Source organism: Phoenix dactylifera, chromosome 11 (genome assembly GCF_009389715.1).
Source record: "Phoenix dactylifera cultivar Barhee BC4 chromosome 11, palm_55x_up_171113_PBpolish2nd_filt_p, whole genome shotgun sequence".
In the NCBI taxonomy this organism is placed as follows: Eukaryota; Viridiplantae; Streptophyta; class Magnoliopsida; order Arecales; family Arecaceae; genus Phoenix; species Phoenix dactylifera.
In genome coordinates, this window is record NC_052402.1 from 3,590,835 (window position 1) to 3,607,867 (window position 17,033).

A 17,033-nucleotide genomic window follows, 5' to 3' on the forward strand; every position below is an offset into this window, starting at 1 on the left:
TTGATCTACACCCAATCAGATTTTAATGGGTGACGGTTACCTACTCCTAACGGACAAAGTGAACCTTTTTAATTCAATCTTTTATTTTTTAATTAAGAATTAATCAATTTTTTTGGGGTAGTATTTAAACTTACGACCAGTCAATTAACAGCTCAGCTGTATCCAAATTCTACGTGGTCAGAAAATTGAATTTATATACAACGAGCACGGGCCGACCACCCTTTTTCCCATCCCCGATTGGCCCGACTTGTGGAATTTTCCTTTGCGCCTCAATCGTTCATATAGTGATACATGCTCGAACGTGCCTTGCAAGGTAGAGGGTAGTTGACGGAATCGCACCTAAAATTTTCGTCCTGCTTTGATTGCAAGGCCAGCTGTTTATTATCAGGCCCATCAACCATTAGCTGGATGCTTGTCTTCTTCTGGGCCCTTTTTTTTTTTTTTTTGATTTGTGCTACTCCTTCTAGAGTAGAGAGATGGCAATTTGCTAATGGATCCAAGGTCGCATATATTAATTAATGTGCATACAGAGTCATGCGTCCACCCCCTGTCCTACTCTTTGCCTTGATGCCCCCTTCAAAACCGCTCCACTCCGTTTCCTAACTCGCAAAAGTCCAACCAAACATATTGAAATCCAGCAAGTAGACATCTATCTTCCCCTCTCATACCAATCTTTAGAAGAAGGCACAGACACTTCACGCCGACAGAGAACACGAGAAGGAGCGGAGCATTTTCTTTTTTCCCAAGCATGAGCTACAGCGTGACCAGGTTGGCTCAGGGACTGGTCGTCCCCCGCGAGCCAACACCAACCGGCAATCTTCCCCTCTCTTCGATCGATCAAACTCCGGGGTTGAGGGATGTCATGGTCGACTCCATCCATGTTTTCGGCCTTGGGGTGGAGCCGGCGAAGGTAATAAGAGATGCGCTGTCCAAGGCCCTGGTCCCCTACTACCCTATCGCCGGCCGATTTGTGAAGCATGACGATGGCGAGATGGAGGTTGCTTGCACCGGGGAAGGCGCATGGTTCGTCGAGGCCACGGCTGATTTCAGGCTCGAAGATGTCAACAATCTCGAACGGCCTCTCGTCGTCCCCAAGGAAGAGTTTCTTCCGAGCTATCCTCCCGACCAGGAGGGGTTAATTTTCATGATGCAGGTACGATGCTCCCTTTCCCATCTGCATGTGTTTATTAAGGGATTTTGACAACTCGATAGCCCCATGTAAGGGATTCTGAAGCCCGGCTTTTCTTTCTAGAGAACTAATTAGAATCAAACCATGATCTCTGGCATATGCGCAAGAGGGTACCACACCGAGTTGCTTGGTTTCACCGTTGTTCATGCTTCTATTTTAGAATTTAGATAGATACATGCCTCCGATCTGTACCTCAAGAGTCAAGATAGAATGCAGTACCACCAAAGGTTATATTCTCTTTGATCGAGAAATTAACTTTTTGTTTTTTTTTAATTGGCTAGTAGTGCTAATCTATGCGCACCCGTCCCTCGAAGCAATCACTTTCCTCAAAAAAAAAAAAAAAAAAAAAAATCTAGAAAAGCCTGGTCTTTCAAACATTATCGTTGTTTGTATTGGCTCCACTTGCGGTGATGCTCCTAGGTGGGGAGCGTTGCTTTAATTGCACCGCTGATCGGACTGTAGTGTCACATGTCATCCTGACAAATTAGTCAGGATAAGTCACATCGGAATGATCCATTTGCAAGGCCTTACCACCACTTATTTACCGGAAAAAAAAAGGGGCTCCCAAATCCAGTTGGAATATCATGCGGTTTTCTTCCCCAAATCCAGGTTACACAATTCCGTTGCGGTGGATTTTCGGTGGGCATCGTGTCCAGCCACGCAATGTCGGATGGCCTCGGAGCAGCCCAGTTCGTCAACGCGGTAGCGGAGATGGCCAGAGGGCTTCCAAGTCCCACGATCGAGCCCATCTGGTGCCGAGACGCCATCCCCAAGTTGAATCCAGCCAAGCTCCCTTCCGGGCCGCCGCCAACCTTGACAGCCTTCGACTTCCAGTATTCCATATCGGACATCTCCTTGGACACCATCAACGAGCTCAAGAACCAGTTTACCAGCGAGACGGGTCAAAGATGCTCCACCTTCGATGTGATCACCGCGATGGTGTGGCGAGCCCGAACTCGAGCCATCGGGTTGGAGCCGCACCTCGACGTCAACCTTGGTTTCGCCGCGGACACCCGTCACTTGTTGCGCCATCTGCTGCCCAAGGAAAAAGGTTACTACGGAAATTGCGTGTTTCCCATGTCCATCACGGCGTCCAGCGGGAAGATCGCGGGGTCGTCGCTCGTGGAGATCGTGGGTCTCGTGAGAGAAGCTAAGGCGATGCTGCCCACCAAATTCTCGAAATGGATGGCGGGCGACAACGAGGACGACCCCTATAAGGTGCCCTTCGACTACGGGACATTTATCGTTGCAGATTGGAACAGGGTCGGATTTTACGAGGTAGACTACGGATGGGGAGAGCCGGCGCATATCGTGCCGTTCAATGACAGTAGATTTATCGGGTCGTGCATCGTGCTCAGGCCTCCTAAACCTAAGCAGGGTGTCAGGCTGATGATGCTTTGTGTCGTCGAGGAACACGGGACGGCCTTCAATGATCAAATTATGAATTTAGCTTAAGATCCCTCCTCTTAATAATGCTCTTGAGACAGTTCCTCTTGGATAACAATAAACCGAGTTGCCGTTCTATTGGTCATCGATCAAGTATCTTGTCATTTTATTCTCTTTTTTTTTTTTGAGAAAAAGAAGAATGCTGTATCAACAGGTGGTTTGTATCATTATCTTTTACGGTCTTGTGATTCTCTATAGCAGATCATAAATATATAATCTAATATCGATTTGGTAGGTTCGTAAATCATGGATGGCCGTACTCGTGGACAGATGCCGCCACCTCACGACTCTCTCGAGATGGGTCGGCAGCTCTGCAAGACAGGCAGTTAGCATATTGGCTTTATGAATCCTTTACCTTCTTTATTCGGGACCGCCAATCTCAAGTCAAAAATTTAAGCATAAAAGGTTCATTTCATTGAGGTAATGTGATATGAGAAAATAAATTTCAAAAAATGCATCGCACCAGGTCATGCTACCAAGACCAAGACCAATTCCAACAATCATCAAAATGGCATTTTTGGACAAAATATAAGAAGCTTACATCACCAAAATCTCCATGGATCCTTGTATGGAGGGACATAATTTTCGGAAGGGACGAGAAGGCGAAAAGATGCCACGGTTTTCTCTAGGAAAGGTCCCATCTGCATTCCAACAACCAAACATGCTTTCTAGTCAGCAGCTGGAGATTGTTATTTTTTCACATCATGCAAATATACCATGTCAATAATGAAAATAACCGCATCATTCAACCTGCCAAAGATGGTAAAGTTTAATTTGCAACTCCGTACCCATATTTTACCTTTCAGTCTCTTCTGTAGGAAGTGTCAGAAATTCAACACACACAGAAGAGCCTCATGACAGATGAATCAGTAGTCATCTCACTTGAGCAATGAAAACCGTAAAAATAGTTACCAAACAGAAAATCAGGAAGCAACAAACTGCTCTTCCTCTATGAAGTATGCTTCCCTAAACACCAGATCCAATTGAAAAGTGAAACCATATTGACACAATTTATCCAATATCTCCTTGCAATAGAATCAAACTCATCCAGAGGAAAAACGAAAACTGAGGGCATCTATTATATTGCATGATCATGTTGTCATGATTCAGAAACTACAATAAGCCCACAAATTGCTAATCTTCTCAGAATCTGCCACACAGTTTTAACAGAACTTCCATCTGATAAAGCCCTTAACTTGCGCTTCAAAATTTACACGGCATTTCAGTGGAAAAATAGTATCTAGCCACGGTTAGAGCTGTTGGTTATAAATAGTTGTATATTCATATTTTGATGTATTAATGTCAAATTATGGGTTGTAGCTTGTGTATACATTCAAAACTGCCTGCCATTATTGGATTAATTAATCCCAATCTATCAGTTGGAACCAAATAATTAAACTCAAACGAGTCCTAATATGAACTGATTTGTATATCACGGGGACTTATTAAATGACCATAGAGATTGGTGTGTATGAACATGTATCCAACTAGCACGAATTCTGATGTATCATTTTGCAGTTAGTGAAGACAGTCAATTCATGCATGCACTGAGAGGAGCACACAGAGATGACATAGCATGTCGTTGAATATATGGAGAATGGGTTCGGTAGGCATATAAGCTGAAGGTCATCTTTAATGAATATTGGAGGTCAATCGGATGTTTACATGCATGTGTTGTTTGGAGTATAAGTAGTAGTGACAAAAATAGAAACAAAATATGGTTGCAAGATCAAGTCTTCTGCTAGAGTATGGCATGGCTGCAACATGTGAGCTTCCATACTCCATAGACTTTTTTGTTGGTAAACAAAGTACACATAGCTCCCGGCAAGGAACTACATAAGCTTTTTCCATAGAGAGCATCTTTCTAGTTGAGGTACCAATATATTGTGATAACTGATAAGCTTTAGAGTAAGGCAGCAACTCAAACCACAATAAGAGAAAAAATATAGAAGTGGCTTGTCATTCCACTTGTTAAAAAGTTGAGGATAAGGAAGTTTGCACTCCACACACTAAGTCAAAGATCTACTTGTAGAAATAAGCCATAGAGAACATAACTGGTAAAGTGTTATACCAAGATCGCTTGTCATGATGTCCAGCTTCAGCTCAAGAGATTATGTTGAGGACAGTCCGATTTAGTGCATTAAAATTCATGCAAATATGAGTTATTTGGCTGGTCTCATGTATGTGCATTTATATTCAGGTTATTGTTCCTTTTCTAATGATAAATTTGTGATTGAGATAAAATTTGAGGGCTCCCATCAACATAACCATAGCCACCAAGCCTTGTCCCAATTACTTAAGTGGGCTTTACAAAATCTTATTAACCAGTTGTTCCTATGAAGGGCTACCTCCATTGCTATTGCAAAGCTTTTACAAATTCTTTCTCCCCAGTTCCATTTGTGGTCAAGTCTTTCCATGTCTTTTATAACACTTTTACATGATTTTGAGCACCTAGTTTACTCAGATCTTTGTTTCATAGGTCTGCATCAACATATTACTGTTGATATTGCAGTCCAGACAATGACAGAAAGTATTTGGATACTTTGACTGAGTAACTGTTGCTTCAATGGATATAAAAGCTGCAAGGATTGAGCATTGAGTTCATGTCCTCTCTTTCTATTATCAAACTCATATTGGATAGGCACTTAAAAATGGTACAAGAGTAAAATCATACTGCTGTTACTCTTTCTATTTTCTCCTTCAGCATCTGTTCACCCCATTATTTTAAAGTAATTTAACCAAAGTGTACATGGCATTTTCATCAACTATCAATCAAGATGCATTTGTAGGTTGGAGAGAGATCTTGTAACAACTCCTTGAGACTGAACCCATGGATCTAAGAAACTTGGTGGTTTCCCACTATGAGTAGTAAAACCAATACCAAGATGAATGGAAACTTGGACACATGCTCTAACAACCATATTTAATGAAATGAAACATTAATTCAAAATGTATTGCATAATATCAGTTCACTCAAGCAATACAGGCATATCTACCTATTAGAAAGATAACTCTTTTCAGCAGGATAGTGGCAAGAACTAGTTTTATTCAAATGGATAAGAATTTGCAGCTAAGAAGATAGTAAAGGATGGTAAAGAACAAGATTATATGGGGAACTGATATAGAAGAGCTTACATTTTCCCACTGCTTGCTAAGTGTTGAAGCATTCAAAGAGTACAGATAGCCTGGAGGAAATGAGGAGCATCATTTTAAATACCATAATAACGCACAAAAGATTGCACCTGAGAATTTACTGGAGCTTTTTAAAATTAAAAAAATGCTGAAAGCATTAGAACTTGAAACTCATAAGCTTTTTCTTAGTTATCTCTTACAAGGAAGGCCCGTGATTATAAAAAAACTTCAAATGGGTAAAAGCATGCCATTGCAGGCACATCTCATCAGAATTCAGCAAACACCAAAATTTAGTGTTACATGGCAAACACAATTAATGATAACCATCAAGCCTTATGCCAACTATTTTTTGTAGACAATAGTTAACACTATATTACAAAGTTCAAAATATTGAGAATTAAATCAATACCATCTCGTTCAGCAGTTGAAGCTACATTGTGCCGGTAAAGGTTTGGTTCTTGCACCTGCAAAAAAATTATGGGATCATCAAAAATGCCATAAAAGCCTTCTCAAAGCACAAGCAAGGGAATAGTTGATTCTAATTGACTGTAGCCAAACAATGAGCATTTTTGGAAAAGGACCATAAGCATTTGTATTTCCATATATCCAAAGTTCATGACAGAATCATATTAAATTTCTAATTATCTATTTCTATTTTTTCCTATAAACAGATGTCAGAAACTTACAGATTTTGTTGGTGATCTTCGAACAAGGTATTCGTAATACCAATATGGTTCACCACCAATCTACAAAAAGCACTTAGTAGGTTCGCATCATTATAACTAGCAGAAGCAATAGCTATAAAAAAGAAATCCAAATTAGCTCGCAAGTGGAACAACACAAGGCAGAGCTTACTTTCATAGAATGTGCATCAAGAACTGAACTCTCAGCCATACGCTGGCCTGTTGTTACGCGCTGCACAAGAATTTCCTTGATGTCAGAAGTGCAGCACATACAGCACACATAAATCTCTCCTTGTTCTTCACCTCAACTTTTAATGAGACTGTGCCATTACGCTTTTATTTAATATGTATAAGAGAACAGTTATAAATATGGATGTAACTCACATATGTGTACTAAACCTGGTGGTCTTAACCTCTCATCTGCAAGCCACATAACTTCATACGAGTTTATCTATGATCATGCTTGTCTGCATGCATATATGGCTGTAAATGAATATGGGTGCATAAACATGCGGCTATTTTCCAAATACACACATGACGATTTATGAGATAAGGCTTTAGGTTCATATGCGTGCACCTACAATCAATGTTCTAAAAATCTTAGTGCTTAACAAAAGGTATCATCAGGGTTGATCTTTTTGCAAATATAACTAGGATCATTAGTTACAAGAAAGAGTTGATGAGTGATACTTTTGAAGGTGACTCCAATTGATATTGCTTGAGAGAAAAGGGTTTACGAACCATAAAAACTTATTGGCGATACAACGAATGTAGGAATAGTTGCAAGTTATTGCAAGCCACATTTATTATGGTCATTAACAAAGGAAGCAAAGCTCAACCAAGATAATGATGTTGCTACCCACACTGGACAAAGTGGAAAAGTTTCTTCACTAAATATTGTTTTGACAAAATTCAGCTCTGCAATTAGATGTATATATGCTATTACCCCTAATACCCGATGTGCAATCAAAGTCCATTTTCAATCACATAATGCTTGATTCATATATTTTCCAAATTATAAATTCCAATTTATATATAAAGCTTAATTCATAGAATGACATCATGCATCATAAGACTTCTTTTTAGCCAACCTGAACTGCTGAAGATTAATTTGACTTGGTGGAAATGGGACTTTGTCAGGAACTTTAGGTTCAAATCATGTTGTAGAAATTAACAGCTTTCAGAAACTATGCATATACTTTTTCTGATGCAGTTCCTTTCTGTAGGGATATATTATGCTACAGCATTTTTACATCAAGTAAATGACGGAGTGGAGGAAGTACATACCAATGCAGACTTGTCAGATAAAACAGAATCAGCAACATCTTTTGCTTCCCATGTATTCTTGTCATTTGGAGTTAAAAAGCGGGAATTGGGAGGACCAATCTGCATCAAAAACATTAAAGGTGCAAAGATCAAACTGGAAAGTTGAACAGGCATTTGAATTCATTCAACAGAGATCCTCCACTTGTTATGGTCATTTGACTTGGTGGACTATGGCCCCGTTTGGCAAAGTTGTTGGAAGTAGAGTTTTTTTGAAGTAGAGCTTTTATAAAAAGTTATTTGCTGTTTGGTAACTATATTTCTAAAGTGCTGTGAGACTTTAATATGTGTTTGGCAAACAAATTGAGAAAGTACTTTTCGTATGACAAAATAACTATAAAGGACATTGCATAGTATTATACAATAGAGCATAGTAATATATAATATGTATTAATACATAAATATATAATATAGTATAATATTACTGTAATGTAATATAATATTATTATAATATAGTAATGTAATATTGTATATTATAGCATAATAATATAACATAATTTGATATTATATAACATAATATATCAATGTATTATGACATAATGTAATATAATATTATATTTATAGTATAATACAATAATAAAGGTATAAAATATTATAATTACTATTATTATATATTAATATTATCATTTTCTGTAATTATTATATTTTATCATGGGTATTTTGGTCCAAAAAAGAAAAAAATTTATAACTCAAAACAGCTTTCCTACGGAGCCTAAAAATGCTTTTCCGGAGAATTGGAGTTTCTCCCAAAAAGTTGTTTTAGCTTTCCCAAAAAGCTAAAACAACTTTCTGATTTTTTTACCAAACACCTCTATTCTATCTAAAAGTGCTTTTGGAGGGCCAGACTTTCTGACCCACTTACTGGCCCTCCAAAAGCTCTGCCAAACGGGGCCTATGACAAAATCAGTTGAGTCTCACAACACAAGAAGATCTATACCTTGCTGAAACTTCTTGGAAAAAGGAAAAAACATAACTGGGTTTAGTTGTTAGCATCTTTCAGGTGCTTGTCTTCCTGTCAGTGCAATAGGACCAAACTGATACAGTAGGATCCCAATCCATATAAATTGCATTTCTCAATTTTTGCCTAGTGCCCGTGTAGTTATTTTAAAATTACCGAGACTGAGATGACAAGGTTATCGATCATGTCAACGCGCTCAGACACAATGCGTTGTCGTGCATCAGCTGTATAAAATGCAGTCATTTAATCAGAGACTGCTTCATTTTGTGCCTTAAATCATTGAAGAACCAGAGAAGCAAATATTAAAACTCATCCAGTAATTGCTTCAAAATTTCTAAAATTGCACATAAGATGCTTTCATAACTCTTCTAAATCAAAATAAGTTACTTACGTGATAGTGGTGCGGCAGATGAGTATCTTTCCGGCTTTCTGGATTCCACCCTTTGGACAGATGAAGTAAGTCAGGTTTCACAAAGTTCAAACAGGAAAATTTTCAAATTTTTTACTTTAAAATACATTTCTGGATTGGAAAAGCTTGCAAACTTTATGGGGTTTGGTTTAATGGTATAGAAAAACAATGGCTGCAAAATATTATTGGAAAAGATAAAAGAAGAATATTAAAGTAACGGGAAGGCAGCATATCCTGTGTGCCCCAATCATATGAATAACATTTCATTTACTCAAAAGTATCCAAAGGTGTCCATTAAGAAATAACCTAATGTTAATTAAAATGACATTAGAGCAAAAGGATAAAATTAATGGCAACCAAAATATCACCAGAAGCAAAGGGTACAAAAAGCGCTAACTATGGTAATAGTTATAAGTGAGAATGAACTACAAAATTTTAGAAGAAAAGAAATAACAGTAGTCAAGGAAGGGTAATATGCCAAAAACATAAAGTTAGACATGTGCTGACCAAGAGAGCATCCCAGTTCTCTCTCCAGGAAATATCGAGGTGGAACAGCAGAGAAAAATAAATTACTTCAAACAATGAAAAACAAAGAAAATCCATGAAATGAGAAATAGTTTATGGTCGGATCGAAAAAGAAAGAATCTGAAGGGACCAGGCATCTGTACTATTTAAGATTACAAATACCTTAAACACATTAACAAACTCTCATAATGCATACATCAAATTCAGCACGCTTAGTTGCAGACAAATCACGGAAATTTGTTTGAATACAAAAACCAAAAAGTGAGGTGAATGAGATATGAATTATTTGAAGTATCTTCTGTTTCCAGAAAACTTTAGATAATTCGATAGATCTTTGAAGAGGATCTAAGAGGAAGAACAAAATACTACTAAAGCACTCTAATATCACTATTTTCATGACAATTATGATGCTCAAAAGACCCAAAGGGCATTTTGAACTAATAGGAAAATAATTCAAATCTTAAAATTGGAGCATGCAAAAGTTGAACAGATTAATCTAATAGTTACATGGAATACAGGCCACGGGTTTACCTCACATACAGCAAAATAAGTAGAGCCTGAGACACATCAAAACAGTAAGAAAATGCATGTTCATTGGTAGTCATCTCTAAAGTCATTTGCAAAATCAGAGATTCTCAAGAAGGGGGTATAAGCTGATGGAGATGAAAAAATCTTAGTGGGTTCATAAGGATTTTTTTTTTTGCACGTACAAGAGGCAATCAACATAGCACAGAAAGCATGGCATGGAAGCAACCTAAGTTAGAAACATGCATAAACCGCAAAATGTAAGAAACAAAAAGTATTTGCACTCAACTTTTAGTATTCAGATAAAAGAGTAGTGTGGGTACTCTTTGGTATAAATCCTAAACCGGCATAGATGAATTTGGATGGGGACGAATTATTGGATGATTAGGAAACAAGATTGATGGATTTGATCTGTGGTATTAGAAAGAGAAGATATGGCGATTAATTTGGCACAAAAACAAAAGAACCAAAATGTCAAAAATTTACAAGATGCAACAATTTGGAGGATTCTTCTCTTTCATGAACCTGCTAGTGTTTGTGAATTGAATGGTTCATGAATGCAATTGAAAACATGGATCCATTTGTTGCTAATATTTGACATAGAGCTATTCTAAACACCTTAGATTTTGCATTCTTGAGATAATTATTGAGTGTAGTATGGAAATATAAAGTTTTGCAAACTACCACAGAACTTGCAAGATTTACCATTTAAAAGCAAACTTCTTTGCAGGCAATTCCACAGGGTACTGAAAAGAGTATGCATTTATGTCATCGACTAGTAAAGCCATCTTTACATCTTCACCCAGCTCAACCACAGCTTGCAAATCTACAAAAATATAAAAGATACAATGAAAAATGAACAAGTTTATGTCAAACAAGTGAAACAAAGTTAAAGCATATAAAAAACACGTGAAAGAATTTGTGAAAATCATGTTCAACAAATTCCACGAACTATGCATTTCCTTCTTAACAGATGAACAACTCATTAGTTTACCAATCACCATGAACTGCAGCCCTTGTTAATGTCTACTTCTAACTGTAATTTGGATTCAAGCTCTGCAGAAGCTAATTCGCACTACCTTAAACCATCTTACGAAGACCAAACATGACTTGAGACATATAGCCGTAAAAAGATAAGGTCCTCTCAAAGGGCAAAACATCCAACACAATGTCTTCAAGAGAAATTACAATGACAAACATGTTCTTGTTCTAATAACCACAATATTTTAAAGTGACAATGATTTCTATTTCTTTTTGATGTAAAGTTTTGTAGGTTCACTACATTAGGAAATTATTAGCCTCTTATGTCAGAGTAAGTTCAAAACATTCCTTAAGCCAACACTATACTGACTTTGTCTTCTTATATTTTGGAAGATGATAGTACCAATAAAATCCCCTATCCCAACTGTTGGTTTCTTGTGATAATTTTCCAACATAACAAATTAGCCGAAGCTCCAATATTAAAATCATTGCTAAATTCCTTTCAGAAACCTTCCAGCCTATGATCCAATTCTAAATAAAACCTAATTCACAGACCTCACAACAAGAAACAGATTTAAATTCAAGAAACTCTCAAATCTTGGATATAGCTATCCTAGATCCAAGAACAAATCTTACATATTTCTGAACCATCATATACACGTCTTACATTCAAGAAACCAAGAAGACCAATCCCCCCCTTCCTTACATAAAGAATTCATAATAGATGAAACATATACAAATATAGAAAAAGGCAAGAAACAGAAAAGGGAAAAATATTAGACTGATGTAAGCTCAATATTACCAGAAGTTGGAAGAATAAGAGCAAACGAAGTTGAGAGGCCATACAGCACCAATTCCCTTCTCTGAACGCTTTCTATCGAAATAGGCAGCAAAGAAGCGGAAACAACTAGACGGCTTCTCCTCAAAGATCGACGTGTTCCCCTGTTCAAAGAACTCTGGATACAACCCCTGCCGAGATAAAGATCAAGAAACTTGGTACGAGTGTGAGAGAGAAGGAGAGAAAGAGAGAAAGTTTTCTCGAGAAACGCACCTATTTGTAGGGGTATTGGAGGGGAGAGGAGATGAGGAATGGGAGAGGGAGGGAGGAGGGGAGAGAAGAGCCACTGCCATTCCCCTTCTCACTTTTTCTCAGGGCGGTGGCCTCTGGGGAACTCTTCGGGGATAGCGATATCCACTCGACTTCGGGATAGGAAGTCGATCACCGTATACGGGATAGGTTACCGTGTGAGTCTAATACATGATAGAGCATTGTACTTTCAATCTCTGAGTGATTCCACAAGGTGGACGGCAGATCTGACGGTCCGCATATAATTATGCGATCCAAGCGTTTGCATGTCAAACTCGCCGAAAGCTTATCTTTAATCCCCGTGAGTGCAGCCGCATAAACCACGACCAACGCGCGCCGGGTCAATCGGGTCGGATCGCTTGTACCCGGAAAACAAAAAGCGGGGTCGGATCGCGATGCCAAACTCTTGTTTTTTGAAATGAACACCCATGGAGTTTAAAAAGGAATGAAGCTAGTTGTCAAATTATACGGAAGAGCGGGCGTATCTCTATCAGAAAAGTAACGGCTATTCTATGCGCGCGCTTACCGTCCGTCGAGGCGCGTACCGGAGGGAGTGGGCTATTGATTGCTTTAAATCAACCTCGTCTTCCTTTCTTCGCTCCAAAACCTTCGTTTTGTCTTCTCCGTCTAAGCCTGGAGAATTTGTAAATTATGACTTTGTCACAAGAAAAAATTTTAGAGCTATTCATTTTTAAAGTTTTACGAGTAATTTTTATTAGAAAGATCGTAAATTTAGGTGTATATAGAATTTTTATGATCGGAGGTTTCGGTCTGATCGAATTTTCTTTTTGTTAATACCGCTTTCTTTTTATCTTTTGGTGAAAATTGAGGAGTTTTCGGCGCAGTCGGTGAGGATAGATTCCGTGGATTGGTTTGCTTCTTCTTTGGATTTTTCCAAGAATTTCGATAGTAGGCAATGAGATTGGAGATCTTCCGACGTTGACCAATTTATTTTGGAAGAAGAGGAGCTCATAGGAGAGAAGCGAGAGGGAATAGGGTTAGGGTTGTTAGGATTTGGTTCCATTTTTCTATCTGTGGGGTTTTTGAGGTTTGGGGATCGGGATGGGAGTGGATTACTACAACATCTTGAAGGTGAACCGGCACGCGACCGATGAGGATCTGAAGAAAGCGTACCGGAAATTGGCGATGACGTGGCACCCCGACAAGAATCCGACCAACAAGAAGGAAGCTGAGGCTAAATTTAAACAGATCTCCGAAGCCTATGAGGCAAGTCATTTGATTCCTTCCTCCCTCCGTTTTGGTCTCAGTCTTTTTTAATCTGATTGTTTCATGAGTAATAAAAAATGGAGTGTGTAATGTCTAAATGTGGTTCTTTTTCCAAGTTCTCATTTTTAATATCTCTTTTCTGATGTCTTTTCAAAGACTTTGCGATTTCTTCCAGATATTGATGGGAATTCTTTATATTCTGAGAAAAGGGGGGAAAATGGAAGGACGAATCAACAATCTGAGATGTTTTAGTGGGTTTTTTTCCTCAATTTATTTTCTCTTTGTTGGAACCCTGCAATGCATAAAAACAAAGTGAATTTTGCTGGTTTCAAGGCATTTGTTTTTGGTTCCAAAAGCTTCTGGTTTGCATCTTGGTAGCATTGGGTGAACAGTTCTTTTCTAGAAGTAATTCTCTGTTTGTTCATGTGAATATTTAAGATTAATTTTGGAAATTTTGGTTATTCGAGGTCAAAAAGAAACCAAATTGAATCACCTCTCCCCTTGGAAGAAATTAATTGTTTGCACTAATTCAGACAAGAAATTCCAGATGGTATTTTGGATGATCATGTGTTGCTCAATTCTTAATGGTTTTAGTGCAGGTCTTAAGCGATCCTCAAAAAAGGGCAATCTACGATCAGCATGGAGAAGAGGGCTTGAAGGGCATGCCCCCTCCTGGTTCTGCAGGTGGAGCTGCTAATGGTCCTGGTGACTTCCAGTTCAATCCCCGGAATGCAGAAGATATATTTGCTGAATTCTTTGGGAGTAGCCCATTCAGTTTTGGGTCCATGGGGCGTGCAAAGTCCATGAGGTTTCAATCAGAAGGCCCTGGCCTCTTTGGAGGTTTCGGTGGGCCAGAAAGTGTCTTCCGGTCATACTCTGACGGTGTCGGAGTTGGCGGGGGAGGTCAGGCTCGGAAAGCGCTGGCTGTGGAGAGCAAGTTGACGTGCAGTCTTGAAGAGCTTTACAGTGGGTCGACAAGGAAGATGAAGATATCACGGAATGTCATGGATGTGAATGGGTAAAATTCTTTCTTGTCCATCCGACATCCATTTGTGTCCTTATGATCTCGTCTTTCTCATCTGTTAATTGTGTTTTGTGTAAATGCTTGCATTTTGCCTTGTATCTGCAATTTGACTGCCTGAATAAAAGTATCTAACACGGTTCGATTGAATTATTCATTCTGCACTTTCATTTCACACTCTATTTTCGATTACATTTGTATCTGCTATCAAATATGTGATTCTCAGTGTGTCTGACTCTTTGCTGCACCTTAGTTAATACATGGTTAGTACATGCAAACATGAAGCATGCACAATAAATTGCAAACTTACCTCATGGAAGATCGGTGTTTGATTTTTCCTTTTTATTTGCTGGCAACTCATAGAACTGCCGGCCATGAATCAGCATTCCGAGCCTCTTGTCTTTTTAAACTAATTTGACCACTTATTTAATCAAAAATTTTGTGGCTGAAACTTTCTGTGCTATTATTATTTCTAAGCTTGTAAGTAGACTAAAACCTGAAATTTGTAAGATGGTCCGAAGCTTGATTCACATTTCAAATAGCCTGGGGGGTTCCTCTTTGCTCAGTGCACCTGCATTAGAGCTGCCAGTCTCGTGCAGCCCGGCAGTTTGGATGTAGGATAAATACTTTTTTTAGTGTGGAAAAGACAATATTTTTTTAGTTTAGAGTTCTTTGTAGCAGTTCATGGTTATGCAGAATAACAAGAAAAGCTACATTCTTCATTTATATCACTTGATCCCTTCATTGAAAACTGATAAGGTACCCTATGAAATTTTTTGAAAATTTTGGAAAGTGGTAGCTTTGCTTCAGTATGATCATCAGTTATCGATACCTTTGTTGTCAATTTGCAATCATAATTTGCATGTACTATGACTTTGACTGCTAATTAGCGGAGCAAAGTCGTCGTATTTTATTATATTTTCTCATATTGGTGGGATGACTTTAGAATCATGTTCTCTTTTCACTGGAATGTGCCTGTAAAATGAAAATTCTTATAGGTTGAGATTTTCCTTTCAGCATGTTCTTTATAATTGTAGAGCATATGCAGAATGATTGGTTGGGTCCAACTTGCAATTACCAATGGTTGATCATGTGCTGGAAATGCATCAGGCTTGCACCTTCATCTAGTGAATTACTTCCAAATGTTGTCGGAAAAATTAATAAAAATCGTCAATTTTGGTCTATTCAATCACTAGCTCTTACGCTTATTGGATTAATACAGCATCCTTCTGAAAAGATTTTAATTTCTTTTTTGCTTAAGCGTCTTGAAAAACTTGCAGACGAATGGTACCAGAATCAGAAATACTAACTATTGATGTGAAGCCTGGGTGGAAGAAGGGGACCAAGATCACATTCCCTTGCAAGGGAAACCAGCAGTTCAACCAACTTCCTGCAGATCTTGTTTTTGTCATCGATGAGAAGCCCCATGAGGTGTACAAGAGGGATGGCAATGACCTGGTGATTAACCAGAAGATTTCATTGGCAGAGGCACTTGCAGGGACCACCATAAACCTCACCACACTGGACAGCCGTTGCCTGTCAATCCCAGTAACTGATGTTGTCAGCCCAGGCTATGAGCTTGTGATAGCAAAAGAGGGGATGCCGATCGCTAAGGAGCCAGGAAGGAAGGGGAACTTGAAGATCAAGTTTGATGTGAAATTCCCATTGAGGCTGACAGCTGAGCAACGGGCAAGCATACAACGCGTTTTGGGAGATTAACTTGACAACAGATGGAAATCTGTATCTCATCTCATCTCATCTATGACAAGTTGTTTTTCTGAATACTTTCGATATTGTATTTGTTTCTTCTCTGTTTGATCTGATCATTCATCTGTATTGTTTCCAAGTGTAAAGTGGTGGTGATTAACCATCTAATCTATTTACTGAAAATATCGGCATTCTGGATTCTAATTTGTTGAATGAAGGTAACTCTATAGTGAAATATTCTGAACTTATGTGTGATATCCATGAGTATAATCCAGCCTCAAGACTAGGATGGAAAGTTGTAGAGCAGATGGTGCAAGCAACTCAACATTCTTGACATCTCTTGGTAGTTCATATAAAAGACATCACAGAAAGTTATCGTCTTCACTTTCTAGGTCAAGACTCCAATCCAACCCATTCACTTGCAAGTCCTAGATTTGGAGTGCTTTTTCAGGCAAACCTCATGTCCAACCAAGAGGGTAATTTTTGCAATCTTTTCACTGGGGTTCGATTGTAGTTAGGGCCTTATTTTTTTAACCAATATCGATCCATGATTCTAAAGTCAGTTTAAACCTAAATGATCCAGGTTAAACCTAACTGAGTCCGTGGCTTATGATCAAATTTCAAACCCAACAAAAGTTGTATCTGGATTCTATCCAAATTCTTGCAAGACATGTCTCAAACTAGATGACCCGGGATTAGCAAATTAGCTCACAATTGCCCAAATCCTTGACCAGTCCTTCCTTTCCCTCAGCCTTGATTTAGCCTCCTTTCCTGCCTTTTCCTCAGCCCCACCCAAGCTAGTCGGTGACACACTCTCTCT

The 17,033-nt window shown here is 38.6% G+C and overlaps 3 protein-coding genes across 5 annotated transcripts; 2 read left to right on the plus strand and 1 right to left on the minus strand.

Moving 5' to 3' along the window:
* The first annotated feature begins 506 nt into the window (after positions 1-506).
* Positions 507-2,869, plus strand: LOC103720903 (acyl transferase 5-like). Its single transcript, XM_008810873.4, has 2 exons — positions 507-1,153; positions 1,799-2,869. Exons 1-2 carry the CDS (start codon positions 749-751, stop codon positions 2,642-2,644), a joined length of 1,251 nt encoding a protein of 416 aa, XP_008809095.2. The 5' UTR covers positions 507-748; the 3' UTR covers positions 2,645-2,869.
* Positions 2,870-3,026: 157 nt separating this feature from the next.
* LOC103720913 (psbP domain-containing protein 5, chloroplastic) lies at positions 3,027-12,370 on the minus strand. Of its 2 annotated transcripts, XM_008810883.4 has the most exons (11): positions 12,223-12,370; positions 11,974-12,140; positions 10,896-11,016; positions 9,123-9,172; positions 8,888-8,955; positions 7,738-7,836; positions 6,623-6,682; positions 6,454-6,513; positions 6,177-6,231; positions 5,771-5,820; positions 3,027-3,276 (listed from the first exon to the last, which is right to left on the minus strand). In XM_008810883.4, the coding sequence occupies exons 1-11, from the start codon at positions 12,300-12,302 to the stop codon at positions 3,178-3,180; spliced, it is 909 nt and encodes a 302-aa protein (XP_008809105.2). In that variant the 5' UTR covers positions 12,303-12,370; the 3' UTR covers positions 3,027-3,177. The 2 variants fall into 2 exon arrangements, with proteins under 2 accessions (XP_008809105.2, XP_026665947.2); XM_026810146.2 differs by lacking the exon at positions 12,223-12,370 and having other exon boundaries at positions 12,018-12,140.
* Positions 12,371-12,680: 310 nt separating this feature from the next.
* LOC103720927 (dnaJ homolog subfamily B member 1-like) lies at positions 12,681-16,448 on the plus strand. 2 transcript variants are annotated; one of them, XM_039131295.1, is made up of 3 exons: positions 12,681-13,485; positions 14,085-14,503; positions 15,768-16,426. In XM_039131295.1, exons 1-3 carry the CDS (start codon positions 13,321-13,323, stop codon positions 15,820-15,822), a joined length of 639 nt encoding a protein of 212 aa, XP_038987223.1. In that variant the 5' UTR covers positions 12,681-13,320; the 3' UTR covers positions 15,823-16,426. The 2 variants fall into 2 exon arrangements, with proteins under 2 accessions (XP_038987223.1, XP_008809124.1); XM_008810902.4 differs by having other exon boundaries at positions 12,693-13,485; positions 15,787-16,448.
* Positions 16,449-17,033: the final 585 nt, after the last annotated feature.